The sequence below is a fragment of the Drosophila gunungcola genome, assembly GCF_025200985.1.
Source record: "Drosophila gunungcola strain Sukarami chromosome 2R unlocalized genomic scaffold, Dgunungcola_SK_2 000020F, whole genome shotgun sequence".
In the NCBI taxonomy this organism is placed as follows: domain Eukaryota; kingdom Metazoa; phylum Arthropoda; class Insecta; order Diptera; family Drosophilidae; genus Drosophila; species Drosophila gunungcola.
The window spans coordinates 1,233,020-1,250,564 of NW_026453174.1; the positions used below are offsets into that span (position 1 = coordinate 1,233,020).

At 42.2% G+C, this 17,545-nt stretch overlaps 1 protein-coding gene across 2 annotated transcripts; it reads left to right on the forward strand.

Annotated features, from left to right (window-relative positions):
- Positions 1-12,036: 12,036 nt before the first annotated feature.
- Positions 12,037-13,372, forward strand: LOC128256427 (melanization protease 1-like). 2 transcript variants are annotated; one of them, XM_052986780.1, is made up of 4 exons: positions 12,037-12,478; positions 12,546-12,591; positions 12,653-12,807; positions 12,857-13,372. In XM_052986780.1, exons 1-4 carry the CDS (start codon positions 12,250-12,252, stop codon positions 13,306-13,308), a joined length of 882 nt encoding a protein of 293 aa, XP_052842740.1. In that variant the 5' UTR covers positions 12,037-12,249; the 3' UTR covers positions 13,309-13,372. The 2 variants fall into 2 exon arrangements, with proteins under 2 accessions (XP_052842740.1, XP_052842741.1); XM_052986781.1 differs by having other exon boundaries at positions 12,075-12,478; positions 12,869-13,366.
- Positions 13,373-17,545: the final 4,173 nt, after the last annotated feature.

Consider the following 17,545-nt stretch of genomic DNA (forward strand, 5'->3'; position numbering starts at 1 on the left):
GAACAAAATTTCATAAATTCCCGTTCCATAAATAACATATTCATGCACTGTTAAAAAATGGAATAGTATAAATAAATATCTGACTAAGTTCAAGTGTTAAATAACAATACAAATATATAAGAAAATATATCTTAATGCTTGTCGACTCTTTCTACTTTGATTAACACACAAAAACTTAGAAAGGTTAAAATGCATATCGGTCTTAAAAGAAAAAGTTGAAATTGTACTGTTGAAAGTTAAAAAGAAAGAAGAATTCTTTAAAGAACCGATTTCACCTGTAAGTGTAAGTGAACCCTTTGTGTCCAGATCTGTCCAAAGGCGATTTATATGCGTAGCCGTTCTTTGCGGAGAATGGGAATCCTTTCTGGCGCTGCCAGCTAAAGCACAATTAATTAAGCACGCACATTGGAAGCACAAAGATTTTAATTAAAAATGTTGCTGAAGCTGCACAAGTGTCCTCCTACTGCCCATCACCTCTCCTCCCCGCCCATACCCCCGCCCTCCTGTCCTTTGTCGAGTTTTCCGTGTTGCACTTTGTTTCATTATTTCATTACATGCCTGAGCTGCAATTGTAAGGCTTTCAATTTAAGCCGAAAACTGATGAACGGCAATTGGTAATTGCCAATTGACAATTGTCGATTGGTCATATTGCCAGTGGCCCATCGAATCCCTACCGCTTCAGCCTCACTTCATTTCTCATTTCCCTATTCAATCTACACCCTTGACACACTGAGCTGTGGCTATATTTCAGCTCTTTGCTCTACTTCCCGTGAGATAACCTTTATCAACTTATGGCCAACAATGTGAAAGGCATCAGTCGCAGCGGGAAATTCTAAAGAGCTGCCTTGGGGCCTTAAGGTGTTAATGAGTGCGATAAGATCCAAATTAGAATATTCATAATTCATCGTGTTTGCGGGGCGCATTCAATGCGAGCTGCTCTTTGCCGGCCATGTTTGCCCAGGCTCGAGGCCACTTTTTCCCTCATGTTCCCTTTTAATCGATGTTAAGTTTTTCAATAAATTGTAAGTACATTTATTACATTCAAATTTAAATTTTATTTTCGTATCATATGTATCATTTTTAACACACATAATGTTTTAAATAAAATTTTTAATGTTTCTGGGTAAAGACTATTTTGAATAACTTTTATATATAATGATAATGATCAATATTATTTTTTTACCTGCTAACCATCTTCTTTTTTAACTAAATACTTAATTACATTACACAAATCTTGAAATAAATTGCTTCATATTCCATTTAGCGTTACTTTAAAGGAAGATAATTTAACTTATATTTATGATAAACTTGGTTGCTGCACATTGTCTATTTATGTTTGTATCCCCCTGTTTATTCAATAAAGCTTAAATTTATTATTAATAACTGACAACGAATCGAAGCAAACGGCTAGCACACACAGAACATTGACTGACCAAGTCCGGAGTTACCGCAGCTTCGATTTCCATCCCTGGAAAACTCTTTGCTCCCCCGTGAACACCTGTGTTTGCTTTTAAGCTTAGCGCCAGCAGCCCCAAAGACAAAAACAGCTTCACACGCTCAACTCCTGTCGTGGTCCGTGTCCGGAACTGAGCTCCACACTTCGTGTTTCACACTCCGTACTCCTTGCTCCGTGCTATATGCTCAAGCTTCACAAGCGGAGTCCGCAGGTATTAAGGTCAGAAGTATAAAACATGCAAAGCTGCCTGCCAGCCTCACCTCGAAACCTGACCAGAGGGCAGAAAACGCAGGCAGTCCATCACAAAAACAAACACCCGGCGAGTGTTAACCGACTCGGACTACGATTTCAACTACATACGAGTTTAACCCGGAACAGACCTGGCCGCTGAATCTAAGTTTTACAGTACAGTGCAGTCGTTATATATCAAGCAAAGAACTGAAAGACAATCTTTCATAAACACAAAACTCAACACAATCAGACAGTTAATAATTTATAATATTAGGAAATGGTCTTTAATTTAATTTAAAAAAATTTACAGTTAAAATAATGTAAAAGGTTTTCAGACAATTTTTAGAAATATTTGAATTGTATTTTATTAAAATTTGTGTAGCGGGCGGTATTTTATTTTAGAAAACTTTGAAGTAGATAAGTTTTAAACACTCACAGATCACCCTACTCTTGACTATCCCACACAATAGCCTTTGAAGAGCGTAATTAAATACCTTACTCAATTGGCAGCGAAGAAGCCTTTACCTGGCATCAGTATTTTGGCTGTGACTGTACTGGCTCATAGTCTGGAATTTCTCTTATGTTGCGCCCATAAATATGCTACAGTTTGGCGTTGGTCCTTCCACTCCTTAACCCTCCGATGCCCCTAAAGCCCCGTTTTGACCTCCCCACCCTTGGACTTTGATGTTTTCGCAGCGCAGGGAAGCAGTTTAGACGGACATACTCCCTTGTCATTTGCGGTTGCTCTGGTTTCCGGTTAACACGCACACACACTCACACTATCGCACTTGCACACACACACATGTATATGCATATGAAAGTGTTCATGTGTGTGCTTGTGTGTGCAGCCTGGCTTGTCTGTTTTGATCCCTTGTTAATAATATAAATGATGATTTATGACCCTCCAAGGAGGGCCGGCGGAGCCACAGCGATTGTTGAGCCAGGGGTCAGCGGAGGGTCACTGGTCAAGGGTCAAGGGGTCCGTGAGAGACAATGGCCTAATGAATTATTGATCAACTTAAAGATGGCTACAACTTTTATGCCTAATTGTCAATTACCCTCGAAGACAGTTAAGCGAACTTCAAGCGTTCCAGAGAATTCCGCTTAGCCAAACAACACACAACTTTTTCACCCCTCTATCCTTGGCTGGAGAAAATATTTAAAGCATTTGCCAGCACATTAAAATCGAATTTTGCATAGCAAAACAGCGAAATAATAAAAAATGGAATCCACACAGTGGGGGAAAGGCAAGCGCGAGGAGGGCATAAAAAGCCACAGGACTCGGTTCTGTGACCCACAGCACAAAACACAAAACAGTAACAAAAACAATGAAAATTTATGCAAACGAATTAAATTGGCAGGCTGGCAGGAAGCCAGGAGCAGCGAGCTGAATCAGAAACAGGACCAAGCCCAAAAAACCACGACTAGGATCAACGCCCCCCGCTGATTGCGCCTGCCATAGCATAATGATATAATACATTATTTTTCCAAATTTAAATATTTGCCCGCACTCACCTTTCGCCGGAGGGCGAAAACAATCCACTTACGGCCGATAAGCAGCGAGGTACACATACCATATACTATATATACATACCAACTTTGGCAATTATCCCCCGAAAGCGGGGCCAAATCGAAGGCCTAATTGGTATGCCCCCAGAGTTCAGATCGTTTACGCAACATCCAACGCCGCCGCCTGCTTATGAAATTGAAAATTGCACAGTGCGACAATAACTCATTTCGAACGCATAGGAAGCGTGGGCCATGGCCATATCATAAGTCAGAGTCAGCCCAGAAATATAACAACAGACGACGCATGCCAAGCACATATATCATGTTGCCAGTTGAGCGTGAATCGAAATGGAACTGGAGCTGGGAAACTGGGAAATGGGTGCCAACTGGGGGGCATGCAGCGAAATGAAAATAAACAATCCAGAAACGGAGTTAAAAACAGTAGACTCGGGAAGAAAGAGACCACACTGAGGGTAAAAAAGTCCTCTTAAATTGGCAAACAATTGTTTAGAAATTGTTTTTGGATGTGTTTAAACAAAACCGGAAACTAAACTTTCTTTGTCTAACTTTCAGGGTAACAAATTGATTATCCATGCACTACGATTCTTGAATATAGTGCGAAATTCCAACAAAAATCCGAACTTCCAGCTATTTTTGAAATGCTTGAGCAATAATAAATAAAATAAATGGTCAACAATATACAATTTAATATTTCTTTATATCTTAAGTTCTGTAATATTTTTTACTCTATGCTAAGATATTTGGTTTCATAAGTCGATATTCCATTGATCTATGGGAATGTGTTTCTTTGAAAGATTATGGTCTGAGGGAATCCGAACTTTTAGCTATTTCTTGGGAACAGGAACTGCCTCAGTGGCGGGAAATTCAGGAGTGAATGAGTGAATGAATGACAGGGAAGTAGCCCGCTGTGCCTTTGTCCCAGCGAATATCCATTGTTGGCAGGACGTGGCAATGTCCTTAGGCCGATGCATTTGACTGTGTTGGTTGTAGGTTGGCTCACACAATGGCTCTGGTGCCTGGTGTCTGTGTGCGTTTTGTTGTCTTGACTTGCCGGGGAATTGTTGCCGCCGTGTACCCATTTACATGAACCCCCCTTCTTCTTCTTGTGGCGGGCCCATAACACGGTTATTGCATTAAGTAAAGTTGTAGCCTAGATTTGAACGCCGCACGGATGCCCCGAATTCCCCTTTCCAAGGACCTTCGCTTTGTTTAAACATTCAACGTTCATTACTTCTCCTTCGGCAAACCCCACTTTTCCACCCCCCGGAAAAACGCCTGCTACTGCAAATTTAATAAAGTTTTCAGTTAATTTTCATCATTCGCATTATTTTCGCGGCACATGCGTGTTAACAATTTATTCCTCGGCGCCATCCATTCATCTTTTTTTCTTGGCCCGCAGCTTCCTAAATATTTATGAGCCAGTTTGGAGCTCTTCAGCGCGGTAAATATTTTAAAGTTTTTTGGCCAGCTTTAAAACGGTATCTATTTTAGTTCGACACACGCTTAATTTGACGTCCGATAATCCGATAATAATAATTTCATAGTCTGCGATGATATAATTAAATGTGACAACCTACAGAGTTCACAGCTAAAGCGCTTTAATGGGGTACTCTACACCTAAAAATAGGGGCCGCGACACGACAAAGTCATCCAGGCTGACATTAACAAGCGAATGCGGCATTGTTACTCCCCAAATACCGATTTCTAAAGCGAGTGGGAGTCCCGATCCCAATGACAATATCCCATCGAACGCCACCAGAACGGAACGTGTTCGCCGGAAAAAGCGAAAAACGAAAACAATGTCAAACACATCAAAGTCAAGCAGCGATTTCCCAGCCAGCTCCAAACACCCACTCCTATGCAAATGGCAGGCAAATCAACTGAAAAATCACAACAAAAAGTGCCAGGGAAAAAATATATGTGGAGGAAGCGATGGCGAAAAAGTAAAAGGCAAAAGTGTGCGGGGAAAAAATGTGCAGTTTTGGCAAAAATGGAAAACGATGTCAAATGCAAATTGACAGCTTTCAATATCAATTCCAAAACAATCGGAGAACTGCACGCGAGGGAAATGAAATGCCAGCGAGCGAAGTAAAATCAATTTTCCCCCATCACGAAAATGCAGCATCTTTCGGGCATTTTCACTAACGGCTCGCCATGTAACACTTCAACTTCATTCGATTGAAGCCGATGCCGACGCCGATGCCGAAGCCATTCAAATGCAATCAAACGACTTGACAGGTTAAATTAATTAAACCGGATTTATGTGGATACGAGTAGTACTCATCGTATCAGGAGTGGACAGTCCATGGCTCACTTTGCTGTGGGTTTGAGATTTGAGTTTGGGTTTGGGTTGTTGCTTTTGATGCGGTTTCGATTCGTCTTAGTCGCATTTCTGGGATGCCAAAGGCCAAGGGCCAAGAGCAAGGGGTCAAAGGTCCTTTAGTCCTTTAGTCCAAAGCCTGGCCAAGAAGCATCATCATCATCGCAGGCGAGCTTGATGTGTGCGGTTTGGCTACATTTCGCAAATTACCCTTGTGGTGAGCCCTGTCCGTCACTGTTTGTCAATGGAATAAGTATTTAATCGCAAAATGAGTAATTTGCATAAATTAACTCGGCTCAGTGGCTCAGTGTCTGACTTGGACTGCATTTGCATTAGCAGCGATAAGGAAGTATCAGCATTTAACTTTCCCCTCCTTTCATCCCGTTCATTTTCCCCCGGGAAACTCCGCAACTCCGCAACTCGTTATCTCGGCATCCGCAGCAGCTCCGAGTTGGAGTCGAGAAGATTGCTGCATTTCAACGGCAAATTATTAAACCTGCCAGTTCGGAAAATCGAAAAATCGGGCCGAGGACCGAGGAAATATAATGCGAAGGGGCATAAATTCAGGGCATAAATTTCAATGCCCCTTTTGCGCATTTTTCTTATCGGCAGGAAATTCCATGTAAGAGTTCGCAGACGAATCGAAACGAAACGAATTGAATCGATCTGGGGAAATGGCAACGTTATGAAAATTATGAGGGCTCCACAAGGACGAGGCATCGATTTTTGCTCAAGTTCAGGGTGGAAAGAAGCCAGTTGAGCAGTGAGCCGTAGATTTGTAGTTACGGGATTAGTCCGGCTCATCTTCGATTGGCTCTGCTTCTATGTGCAAACACAGACGACCACGACACGTGACCTCTGACTGAAATCTAATTTGCAATTAGATATGTTTTCTAATTCACCCAACAAACTCCCACTTATCGTTTTTGAAGTGGATGATAAATCCAGTGGGGTGTACAAATTATGACTACCCCTCGTCTTTGGCGCCTGAGGCCATCAATTTGTTAACAAATCTCGAAAACAAATCATCAAACGCATCAGCTCACGCGATTTAAATGAAGTGGCCGCAGTTTTTAAAGCACTGAATGGGGGGAGAAGTGGGAACTGGGAAGTGAGATATGCCCGGCACTCGGAAAACTCTGCTTTCCATCCGAGTGACTTTTCAGAGCCGCAGCAGCCAGCCATGACGAATGCGGGAATTCGGGCCGTCTCTTCTTCTGTTTTTTTATTTTCTTATGAAATCCATGAAAAACTTGGCTGCCTTTGAGAGTTCTTGTATTGGGATTTGAGCCAGAGTCTAAGCTCTACTCTGCTGTTATTCTTTATAATTGCGCATATGACCCCGATTAATACAGTTCGCTGAGCAATTCGCCAGCCAACTCTGCTGAACTTGGCCGTCTGCCGTCTTGGCCTTGTCTAAATGTCTAAATGGTAAGTTGTGGGCCAGTGGGGCGAAAATTCCGTTTGCCGTTCGCCATTCGCCGTTTGCCGCTTGGATTTCAGTGACAATTGATGGCCCAATAAATGGCAATTAACTGACATTGATGTAGCGGATTTTGGAGTGAAAAACTACTTTGTGGTCATAAATCAAAGGCATCGTTCTCGATCTCTATCCATCTTTCAGGCCGACTCATTTGGTAAAAGGTGTGTATTGGAGCTTTTCGATATTCCCCAAAAACATTTTAGTGCTATTTTTACAGAGCGAAAAATTGGACAATTTTATGTGTTACTACTAAACAAAAAATATTGTCATATGTTTTATAAATTGGAAACAGAAAATCATTTTAGTCCACGATAAGAAATATAATCTTTTGGTATTAAGATCAGTAAGCCCGGTTTTAATTATTAATTTTGTTAGCATTCAAAGCAAAGAGTTTGTATTAGCATTATTAGTGCTCAATTTTTTAATATAATTACTTTTTTGACAATTTAATAAACAATTTTTCATTAGCATTACTTTTTCAATGCTAATGAAAAATATATACTATTATAGTTAATAGTTAATTATTCTGAACTGTGATCGATGCTTATACTCACCACTTTTGGCACAAACAGAAATCGAGTTTGATCAAGGGAAGCTCATGTCATGGGCACTTTGAATATTTTGTTAACCCTAATTGATACCATTTGTTTTTCTCCGTGTGGCCTTGGCTACATTTTAATCTGGTAAGTGAATGTGTCAACTTTTTCTCACTTTGTTTGTTTGTGCTGCACCACGCACACCCCAGGGACACCGGGCACAACAAAGGCAGCCAAACCAACGACCAACAATGGGTCTCATTTGGGTTGTTTTTCTTGGCCCACCACGACGACTTCTATTATTCATTTCAATTTGCGTGTGTGAGAGTGGGCGAAGGTCCTTCAAAGGTACGGGTAGATTTTTCATCAGAGTTCATAGTCCAGCCCACAAAGGTCAGGCAGGCAGGCAGAGAAAGTTTGTTATTCTTTTTCGCCAGCTCGTTTATTAGATTGTTCGTCCCAGCCCATTTCGCCTCCAGCTGACACATCAAAAACTTGCCAGCGGCTGTTCCTGACAAGTCGATGTGAAGTGCCATCGATTCCAGGGGCCAGGGGATTGTGAAACCGAAACCGAAACTGGGACTGAAACTCATAAACACGACAAAGTTTTCCCGCCACCCTCCTGTCGAAGCTGATCCGCAGTAGGGAGTTCATTATGGCCACAAAGCTGGGCGACTGATCCGACCCCAAAAACTAAGTAGAGTTCCGTTTTGTGTTTTTATTTTTTGTTGCTTTGGGTCGCGTGCAGCTCATAAAACTTACAAAGAGAAAGGGCTGCCAGCTAATGCCTTTCTAATGGTTATCCTGCTGGAGAAGGAAAGGTCCATCAATTGTGGGCAAGTAAATATTTTGTTAACATAATTGCATAAATCACAGTCAATTTTTCATATCGTGCGATAATTTCAGACCCGGCACACACACACACATGACTCCCTGACTCCCACGGCAAACATTGACTGGCCCCGGTAATGATGGCGTTGGGTAAATAAACTGTCAGTTTGCATGACTGCCGCCATCACTCATACGCCCCCTTGGCTGGCTGAGATTGTGCGCCCAGCGAATTGCCACGCTCGTACGCACTTGGGGTAAACAGCAAAGGCAACAGCAAGAACAGCAGACAACAAATGAAGTTTGGCGCTTCCGTTTCCGCTTTCCCTCCCCTTCCCCCTTATCCCCTGACCGGGGTCATATGCAATCATAATGAAGACATTTCCGGCTCATTGAACACCCAAGCAACAGCTACAACAACTCAAGTCTAATGATCCCAGAAGCGTTGCACACTGGACGGGGTAATTTGGCGCTAGATCAGGGCATATTCAAATATTTCAAGCTTTCTTTTCGGCAATCGACAGCTTAACAGTTGAGTTCATTTCTCATCAGGTGGTAATTGGTTATGGGGTGGCAAAAGGTCTACAAAAGCCATGTGAACTTAGATAATATTTGAAGAGAATTCAATTTATATTTGTAAGGATATGTAGTGTAAATTTTCCCTCATGAATTTTTTCTCTTTCCATTTTTGTGTAGACTAGATTTTCATTTGGTAACCTACTTACCTGAACAAAAAACCAACGAAATGAACCATTTATTTTTCTGTTGAGATTTTCGTTTCTCTCATTTAGTAAGGGTTTTGTTAAGGGTGATTTAAGGCCTAAGCATGATACTCGCCCAAATCAAATGAATTCAAGCACCAACAACTCATGTATAAAATTTCATCCATTGATATTTTAACTTGTTTTCTTTGTATAGATGTTAAGTTCAATGGTGTTTTGATTCAGGTGAAAATCAAGCTTTAAGAAAGAAATTTACCACCTTCACAATAGTATTAAGTTCTAAACACATCCATGAGCATATACTAGTAATTATTTAGCAAACCTCATAAGCAACATCCATTGAAAACAACAATAATAACTGATTTGCTGAACATGAAACTCCATTGATGCAGTATGGAAATGAGGGAATATCCTCTGTTCGCCTACTGGAATAAGTGGGTTGGCCACTGATTTCGTATGCAGATTGAAAAGTGTTCAATGCAGACCCGCCGGACTCACTTGCTGCCAATTGTTGCAATTCCTGGGCAGACAATAAATATCTGCGCAGGCTTCCGGGGAAGCACTTTAAAATTGATTCTGCTGAGCCCTTCCCTAAGCGCTCCCAAGTGCTTGCTTCCTATTTTTCCTTCTGCTTCCAACTTGTCCATGTCCTCGACCAAACAAGACACGACAAATTGCTGGGAGAATGCCTTAGGAAAATGCTACTACCAAAATGGGCAGGAGAAAAAGCCTGGTAAGACTTATGCGCATTGGGCACAAGTCAAATTGCATTTAAAGTGACAAATGTGCCTGGCTTGTATGTGGGTGGCAATGGGAACGAGGGGAGTTCGAAATTGACCAAACACGTGCTAAAAATATTTCCTCGGCAAACAAAAACCAAATGCCAGTTAACTTCCTTTCTTCATTCCTTTCTCGGGCAAAACAAGGAGCAGGAAAAGCCAAAGGAAGCGAAAGCATTTTTCATGCTTTGGTCAACTACGCCCACACTTACATACGCCCTGAAATTGGGGGCGTGGTCGCTGGCAATGCTGACCCGGCATTAGAATTTATCGCTGTCAGCACTCGAGGGGGGCGGGAGAAAAAAGGGGCGGGTAAAGTCCTGCTGCTGTTTTTTTTTTTTTTTTAGGGGAAATGGAAAGCGAGGAGCAGGAAAAACTGTCGCTCCATGTGGTATCCAAAGTGGGCGGAATCGAATCCTGCCCATCCCCACTGCATGTGACATGTGAGTTGGGGAATTCTGTGAGTGTGAGTGGTACAAAAAAAACAGCTTGGAAAAGAAAGACAGAACCTGAACGAGCACCTTAAAGGCGCTTGATTAATGGCATTGTTCGCCTGTCTGTCAGCGAGATCCATTTGGGCCGACATTGATAAGGCGCGGCGGCTTAAAGCCAACTTGACTCAGTAAGTATCCGCATTAAGCACCAATTAGTTGGCGCCCAACGCAACGCTCTTTCGGCCCATTCTGCGGCCCCATAATTTGGCTTATTAACAGTGCGTGCAGCGTATACTCGCAATTGTTATTGTTATTGCCGACAAAGTTGCACACACAGTACAAAGCGCAGCAGCGATGGCAATTTCAATGGCAAATGGAAACGGGAGCGGGAGCGGATGAAGAGCCAACAAAATGATGCTGGAAATTAACTCAGAAATCTGTTGTGAGCTCATTGTCAGCAACCGAAAAGTTTTCTCGGGCACGAAAGTTGGCCCAGCAACTTTGCGAATGCAAAAACTTTTCGGCGAGAATTACAATCGTGATAAAAATTATGAAAATATTTTGGAGTGCTCAAGTTCTTGAGCGACAACTTGGCGTGGCCACGATGACTGGATGACTAGCTTGCTGCCTTTCTGGAAAATGTTTGCAAATCAAATCCAATTAAATTACATAAATGTGCAGAAATACCCCTCCGGAACACCCGCCTTAATTTATTATTTTCAGCGTAAAAATAGAAAAGCTGAAAGAGCAGTCGCCATGCAAAACAGCATTTCCACCTGCTCGAATGCCAGCCATGTTCAATGAAAAAACTTTTGTAATCAAACTATTTGAATTGAACAAGCGTACACACACACACACTCTGGGAATTCATGAAACTATTTTGTATTGGAAAAACTCATAAATCTAAAAGAAAACTATTGCAGGCCGGAGAATCGAGACAGAGAAACTGGGACTGCTGCAACTGCTTTTGGGCTCAAAAGTCGAAGAATAAAGTTGGGCAGAAGGGATGGGTTAACAATGCCAAAGTTATTTACTTATTTATGCAGTGTGCATATTGAACTCTCGTTGCCCTCGTCAAAATGCAGCAGTCTTTCCCCTGGTTTGCCCCACTTTCTCGACCCAAGAGAGAGTTCCGGAAAAGTGGAAGACAGAGCTCAAGGGCCACCGAACGCACTTAGCGGCCAATTAGAAAAGTTCTCGAGAAAATCTCGGCTCAACCGGAGATGCAACTCGAGATTTTCCGGACCATATCAGAAGCTTGATGTCTGTCGCAATATTTAAACGTCTGCTGTAAATATTTGATGCCTAATTGAATCATTCATTCGGCTGTCGTTGCTCATTGCCACGCTCCCTTCCGAATTACGCTCCCTTTTGCTGCCCCTCGCTCGAAAGAGTTGATTTGAATAAATTTGAAATTCTGCTGAGTCTGGCTGTGCCAGCATTTAAGTCAGTCTGTCTGTCTCTCCATCGCCCATTGCAAATTTGCTTCTCTGTGCAGCTGCATTTGACTCGGTGGGCGTGGTCGCTGGGCTGGAGGGCGGGGGCGTGGCATTGACTTGGCCTGGCATACTTTGCGGCGCATTATGTGGCGGAACGAGAGAATTGTGCAAATTAGCGGAGCGCGTTTGCACTTGCTCGGCACTCATCAATATTTGCACTTCAATTAGTGACGATATGACAAACACCGCTTACACATTCGCGCATTTTCAGGCAGATATGCCACGATCGATAAGGCTGAACAATGAAAAAAAATTGAAGAAGTGTTTAACTTGCTAAATATGTGTTTTAATAAGCTGTTAATTAAAAACCATAAAGTCTATTCCATGTTCCATATATGTTGATAAGCGGCTGACTGAGAGATAATCACCCACGAGCTTCCACAATTGAGCTATCAGTATCAGTATATTTGCATGCTTGGCGCAGGGAAGAGATGGGTGGAGCTGCGTCTCTGAATTGCGCAATTTTTGTATTTTTTCTGCTACGGCAGGGCACTAAATCTCAGTTTTTAGAGCCAGACTGCGGTCTGTCAGGCATTACCAATAAGATAACATTTGGTCACGATGCAGTACACGGAAGCAATCCTTGGATGGCATTCATTTACAGAACCGTAAATCAAAGTACAACTGAGTTCGTCTGTGGCGGAACTCTAATCCACAAACGTAAGACAAATCATAATTATTCCCTTTATTTTACTTAAAATTGCATTTCTTATTTGAAAATTTCCAGAACTGGTTTTGACAGCTGCACACTGCATTGTAAACGACGAAATCCTGTAGGTACTTCTCAAACCCAAAATATGATTGTTTTACAAAGCTAATTATTTTTTAATTTAGGGCTGTGCGTCTGGGAGCATACTACTCGCTGGACAGTATTAGTACATCCATGGATTACGCTGTAAATAAGGCGTTTCGGAACAAACTCTACAACTGGACACAACAGTATCACGATATCGGTATATTAATGCTGGAGCCAGATGTCCAATTCACTGGTGAGCTGGGGCTGATCCCAGTGGTTTATTTAATCGTATTTCTATATAGCATTCACCACAGCTTACATCAGACCCATTTGCATCATCACGGATCCCACAAATGTGCCCAGTGTGAGAACCTTCAAAGCTGTTGGTTGGGGAAGAACGGAACATGAGAAAACGGCAAGGGTTTTGCAGATATTAGAGCTTAACGAACTGGACCCATCTGAATGCAATAACGCATTGTGGACTAGGATAAATGAGAGCCAAATCTGCGCTGGTCACAGCATCGGTGACACCTGCGTTGGGGACTCCGGAGGTCCTCTGGCTCACCGGCTTTACATGAGCGGACAAGTGCGGTACGTTCAGCTCGGAATCGTCAGTTTCGGAAGCGCGGAATGCCGCAGTCCAGGAGTCTACACCCGGGTATCCAGCTATATCGACTGGATACTAAAGGTCGTTAATAACTACCTGTTTCGAAAAATTGAATTTCGGAGATTGCATAACATAACAAATAATTAAAACAGTATTTAAAATTAAAACAGTTATGTAAATTAAAGCAGTTATGTAAATTAAAAGGATAAATCTTAAAATTTGTTGTCAAATGTTCTTTTCAGAGTGAGGACAGTACAACAGAGATTTAAAAAGAGCAAAACCTTCTTAGTAAAAAATACGACCCGATTGATTATAAAATTTGGTGATTTTTTTTTTTTTTGCTCTGAGTGGGAGGAGTAAATTGCAGCTAGAAATTTCTCATAATTCACAATTTTATTGCCGGGCGGATGGTCAAAACTTTGGCCATTTCCTAAGCACTGAGCTGCAAAAGTAACAAGTTTTTTGGGCTCTGCTTTTGTCCAGGCTCATTACCGTATTGCGTTCCCCTCCCCTCCCCTACCCGATTCCATCCTGACCACTCCTGGCCAAAAAGGCAGCCTGCCACTTGCCGCTGGCTGCTTGTTTGTGCCGCAAATGAACGGAAATGGTGAAACTTTTAATTGAAACCATAAATTTTGCGTGGTTTCTGTGCCCACGGAATTTGTCGTACTCCGTACTCCCCTCCAAAATTTCGCATGGCCTCCTTTTTCCAGTCACCTTCACCTTGCCGAGAAGTGCAATTAGCGCTGTCCTAGTGGAAGGCGAAATCCCTGGCCTGCACTTTTGACCAAACGACCAAACAACCAAGCCAGCCAGCCAGGTAAGATGCTCAAATTGTCCTTAAAACTTTGCTAGTTGAGCAGACCCAGATCTAGATTCCCTCAACACATTCGGCGGTGTATTTGTGCACCGGAAATGGCGAATGATTAAAATGGGCGTGCCGTAATTTCCGCTTCTCCCCGGCGAACGGGAAATTGTCGAGAGCTCCTAATTGAAAAGGACGAAGCCACTGAAGAGACGCTCCTGGCTCCCACAACAAGTTGTTGCCGCAGATTCGTATCATCCACGTCACCATCCACATCCACATCCATCCATCGTTCGACGTAGCACTTTCAAAATTCAATTTCCTGCACTTAAATGGCTTGGCTGTTACTTTTGAGACTGCCTTTCATATTCTGTATCGCAGCAATTTGCTATTGAGTCCGCTGATTGATCGCAGATGGGTCCTCGCATTTCATTTATTTTAATATAATTTGTGGACCATTTTTCGGCATATATTTTAATTTAATTTTTGTTTCACACAAGCTTGTTTAAATTATTTCCGATTGCCACAGGCAACGGGGCATTGATGATATATTGATATGGTTTCAAATAGACAACATCAGGAACTATTATTTTATTATTTCTAAAGAAGATGTTTTAATGATAAATAGCAGACACTTACCATAAACTAAAAATATATTTTTAAACCAGTTTAGAATAGAATAAATACTTTTTTGATACAGAAATCAGAAGGTGTCTAAACTAAAGAAAAAGGAACTCTTGTTTTGTAAAAAATCGGCCGGTATTCCCTATTAAATTGCATATTGCACACTTTTAGACACCTTTATAACTTATTTTAACACCACACCCCAATAATTTATATGAAAATCAAATTTGAAGTTTGCGTTTAGAACTTAAAGATAATGCTTAAATGTTCAATTTTGTAGCTTTCAACAGTAAAAGTCACTCGGATGCTGTGTGATCCGTGGAGCACGTGGAACACCGCGAGAATATTTGGGTCTGGCTAATATTTCAAATGCCCGACTCGCCAACTCAGTTTTTGTGTGCCACTTTCGATATTGATTTTGTTTGGCATAAATATGCTATGTTTGCTCATTTTTGTTGCCACTGTTGTGGCTGCCACTTCCACTCTGGTTACGTTTTTATTATTTCTCCATCTTTTTTTCGCCAGTCGAGCAGCTCCCCTTCTTCCGCCCCCTGTGGCAATATTTTTAATTTGCCAAATGGCACAGTCAGCCGAGTGAAAGCCATACCTATATATGATACTTCTATGCATGTAGAGTCTGTGGGTTTTGTGAGTGTGGTATGTGGCATGTGGCCTTTGGAAAAGAGAAACCACAACAGGAATTTTAATAATTCTAATGCGAGCATTGCGGGATGTGCTCGATAGCAGCGGGAAATCGATACCTCTTTTCTAGCCAATCGAATGATTTACGGCGACAATCGTGAGTTCCGTTTCCGGCGGATGCAGACGGATTCGGATGAAGTGCGTCATCCACCTCACGCATCATCGCCTCATTAGCGGGAATCAGCGGCAAAACCGCAAACTTTTATGGCGCACACACATACACTCGAAATTTAATGCGCATAATTCATAGCATATTACCAACACTTCATTTTGGGATACGCTTTAGCTTGGCTGCTTGTGTTTTTGGCAATAAATTCGACGAGAACGGGAAAAATCTGAATGGGTGAGGACAAACTTTTGTTGCTTAAGTAAACTTGAAAAGTTTCAAGACATAAAAGTTTGTTGTGAAAGTCACACGAAAGTTGAATGCAATAAATCTGCACGTTGCTTGCTGCCACCGAAAACGAACCGAAAAAGGCATCTCTCTAAAATTGTGCAATGCGCTGCCGGCTGCCGGGCCAAATCCGTTAAAACCCGTTAGCATTTGCCCACCAAAAAGTGAAAAAGAAGCGAAAAACATAAAAAAGAATTCACTGAGAGGGCTGGAAAAAGGGTGGAAAACTTTCAGCGCATTCTTGGCTGATAAATGGGCAGCGAAATCTTGAAACACAGGCGCAGATTTCAACTCGGACTATATATAACACATTCCATGCCGCGTCACGGCCAGAACTGCAATGCAGGCTGGCTCTTGCCCACTTCAGAATGCCAAATGGCCAAATGGCCAGCAAGAGCTGTGTGCTAATTATTATTAAGGCCAGCTCTCGTTGAGGAGCCTCAGGTGCTTGGAAATTGGGGATTTTGCGGCTGATTATTTAAACTTTAAGGGACCTGCTGCAAATGCCACAAACTTGAAGCTCTGCCAAACAATCAAAAGTTGGCGTACAATTGAGTCGAGTCATTTAAGCAGGCACCATGTAATGGCTTTAATTTTCACGGGCCATAACCACGGCGGTAACCCAGTTAGAAAGCCAAAAGTGTCCTTGTGCCATATGCAAATTAAAAAGAAAATAAAGCTGCAAGCAATCTTGGCCATAACTAGTGAAAGAGTGCATTCGTTGGGGCAGGCTTAAAACGCAATCCCCCCACCATTCATCCAAGTCGCCACTCCTTTATGCCAGGACCCTCTTTTTATCATTATGTGGCAGTTGCGGCTTAATTGCAATGAAAGCGCAGGGCTTCCTCCAGCAATTTGCCGTGCGGACCGAGACTTAATCACATGAACGACACGGCGCCACATAAACTTTATCTCTGCGTCAGGTGAGCGATGGAGGACGTAGCAGGAAGGACCTCTGTGAACGCGTTGCCGCGCACATATATTCTTCGTCTTTAAATATTATTATTAATATTATTATCGATGCAGTTTTGCGCCGTGAGAACTTCCTGCGCGCTTAAAGCTGAAATTTCTCAACTAATTAGCCTCGTTTAAGTTACAGTTTTCGAAAGTTAAACTCGCTCACAAACGCAATTAGCAAGCTTACCGAGTTTATGAAAGTTTTGCCAACACTCTTGCCGCCTTTTTGCAGCTAATTAATTTGCTTTGCCCGAAAAGGAACTTCACAGTGACGCGGAATGTGACAGTCGGCGAAATGCACATTTAGAGGGTATAACCCAGCCATACACGGAAAAAATTGAAAACACAGCTTTTGCATTGATAATTTTTATGCGGTCCACCCTTAATTGGAAAAGTTTTCCCATTTTAATTAAAACATTTGACTTAATGCAAAATGCAGCACAGCTCCACAATAAAAACGAACACGAAAACAGCCAAACAATGGGAAAAGTTGCGCCATGGCAAATGTGCTGGACATTTTGAATGACTTTGCTTGGGCGGCCAAGTGCAACGCATCGCTCATACGCCCTGTGTGCGCCAGCTGATGGTTAATTATGAATTGGCCGTACGGAGTGGCTCCTATAAACATTAAACATATTGCTCATACGCCCCGTAAAACACTCATGTGTCCGTAATACAAACTCTACATTACTCATACGCCCCGTAGTCGATATATTTGCCATTCGAAAAAAGATCTCAGCTCGGTTTTCAGCTATGTGGCCGCATTCCGGATTCCACTCGCAGCTTATACGATTTAGCCGACAAGACAAATAGTTCCATGTAATTTGCTTGTATGTCAAACGACTCGCATATGTCAAATGTCAAACGCTGTCCCACAGCCATTTTTCTCCATCTCAGCTCGG

Excerpts from the sequence above, each read along its gene's own strand:
- LOC128256427 (XM_052986780.1), top strand. The coding sequence starts at position 12,250 with ATGGGTGGAGCTGCGTCTCTGAATTGCGCAATTTTTGTATTTTTTCTG. Across the intron at positions 12,479-12,545 it reads CGGAACTCTAATCCACAAAC|AACTGGTTTTGACAGCTGCA; the intron begins GTAAGACAAATC and ends GAAAATTTCCAG. Across the intron at positions 12,808-12,856 it reads GCCAGATGTCCAATTCACTG|CATTCACCACAGCTTACATC; the intron begins GTGAGCTGGGGC and ends ATTTCTATATAG.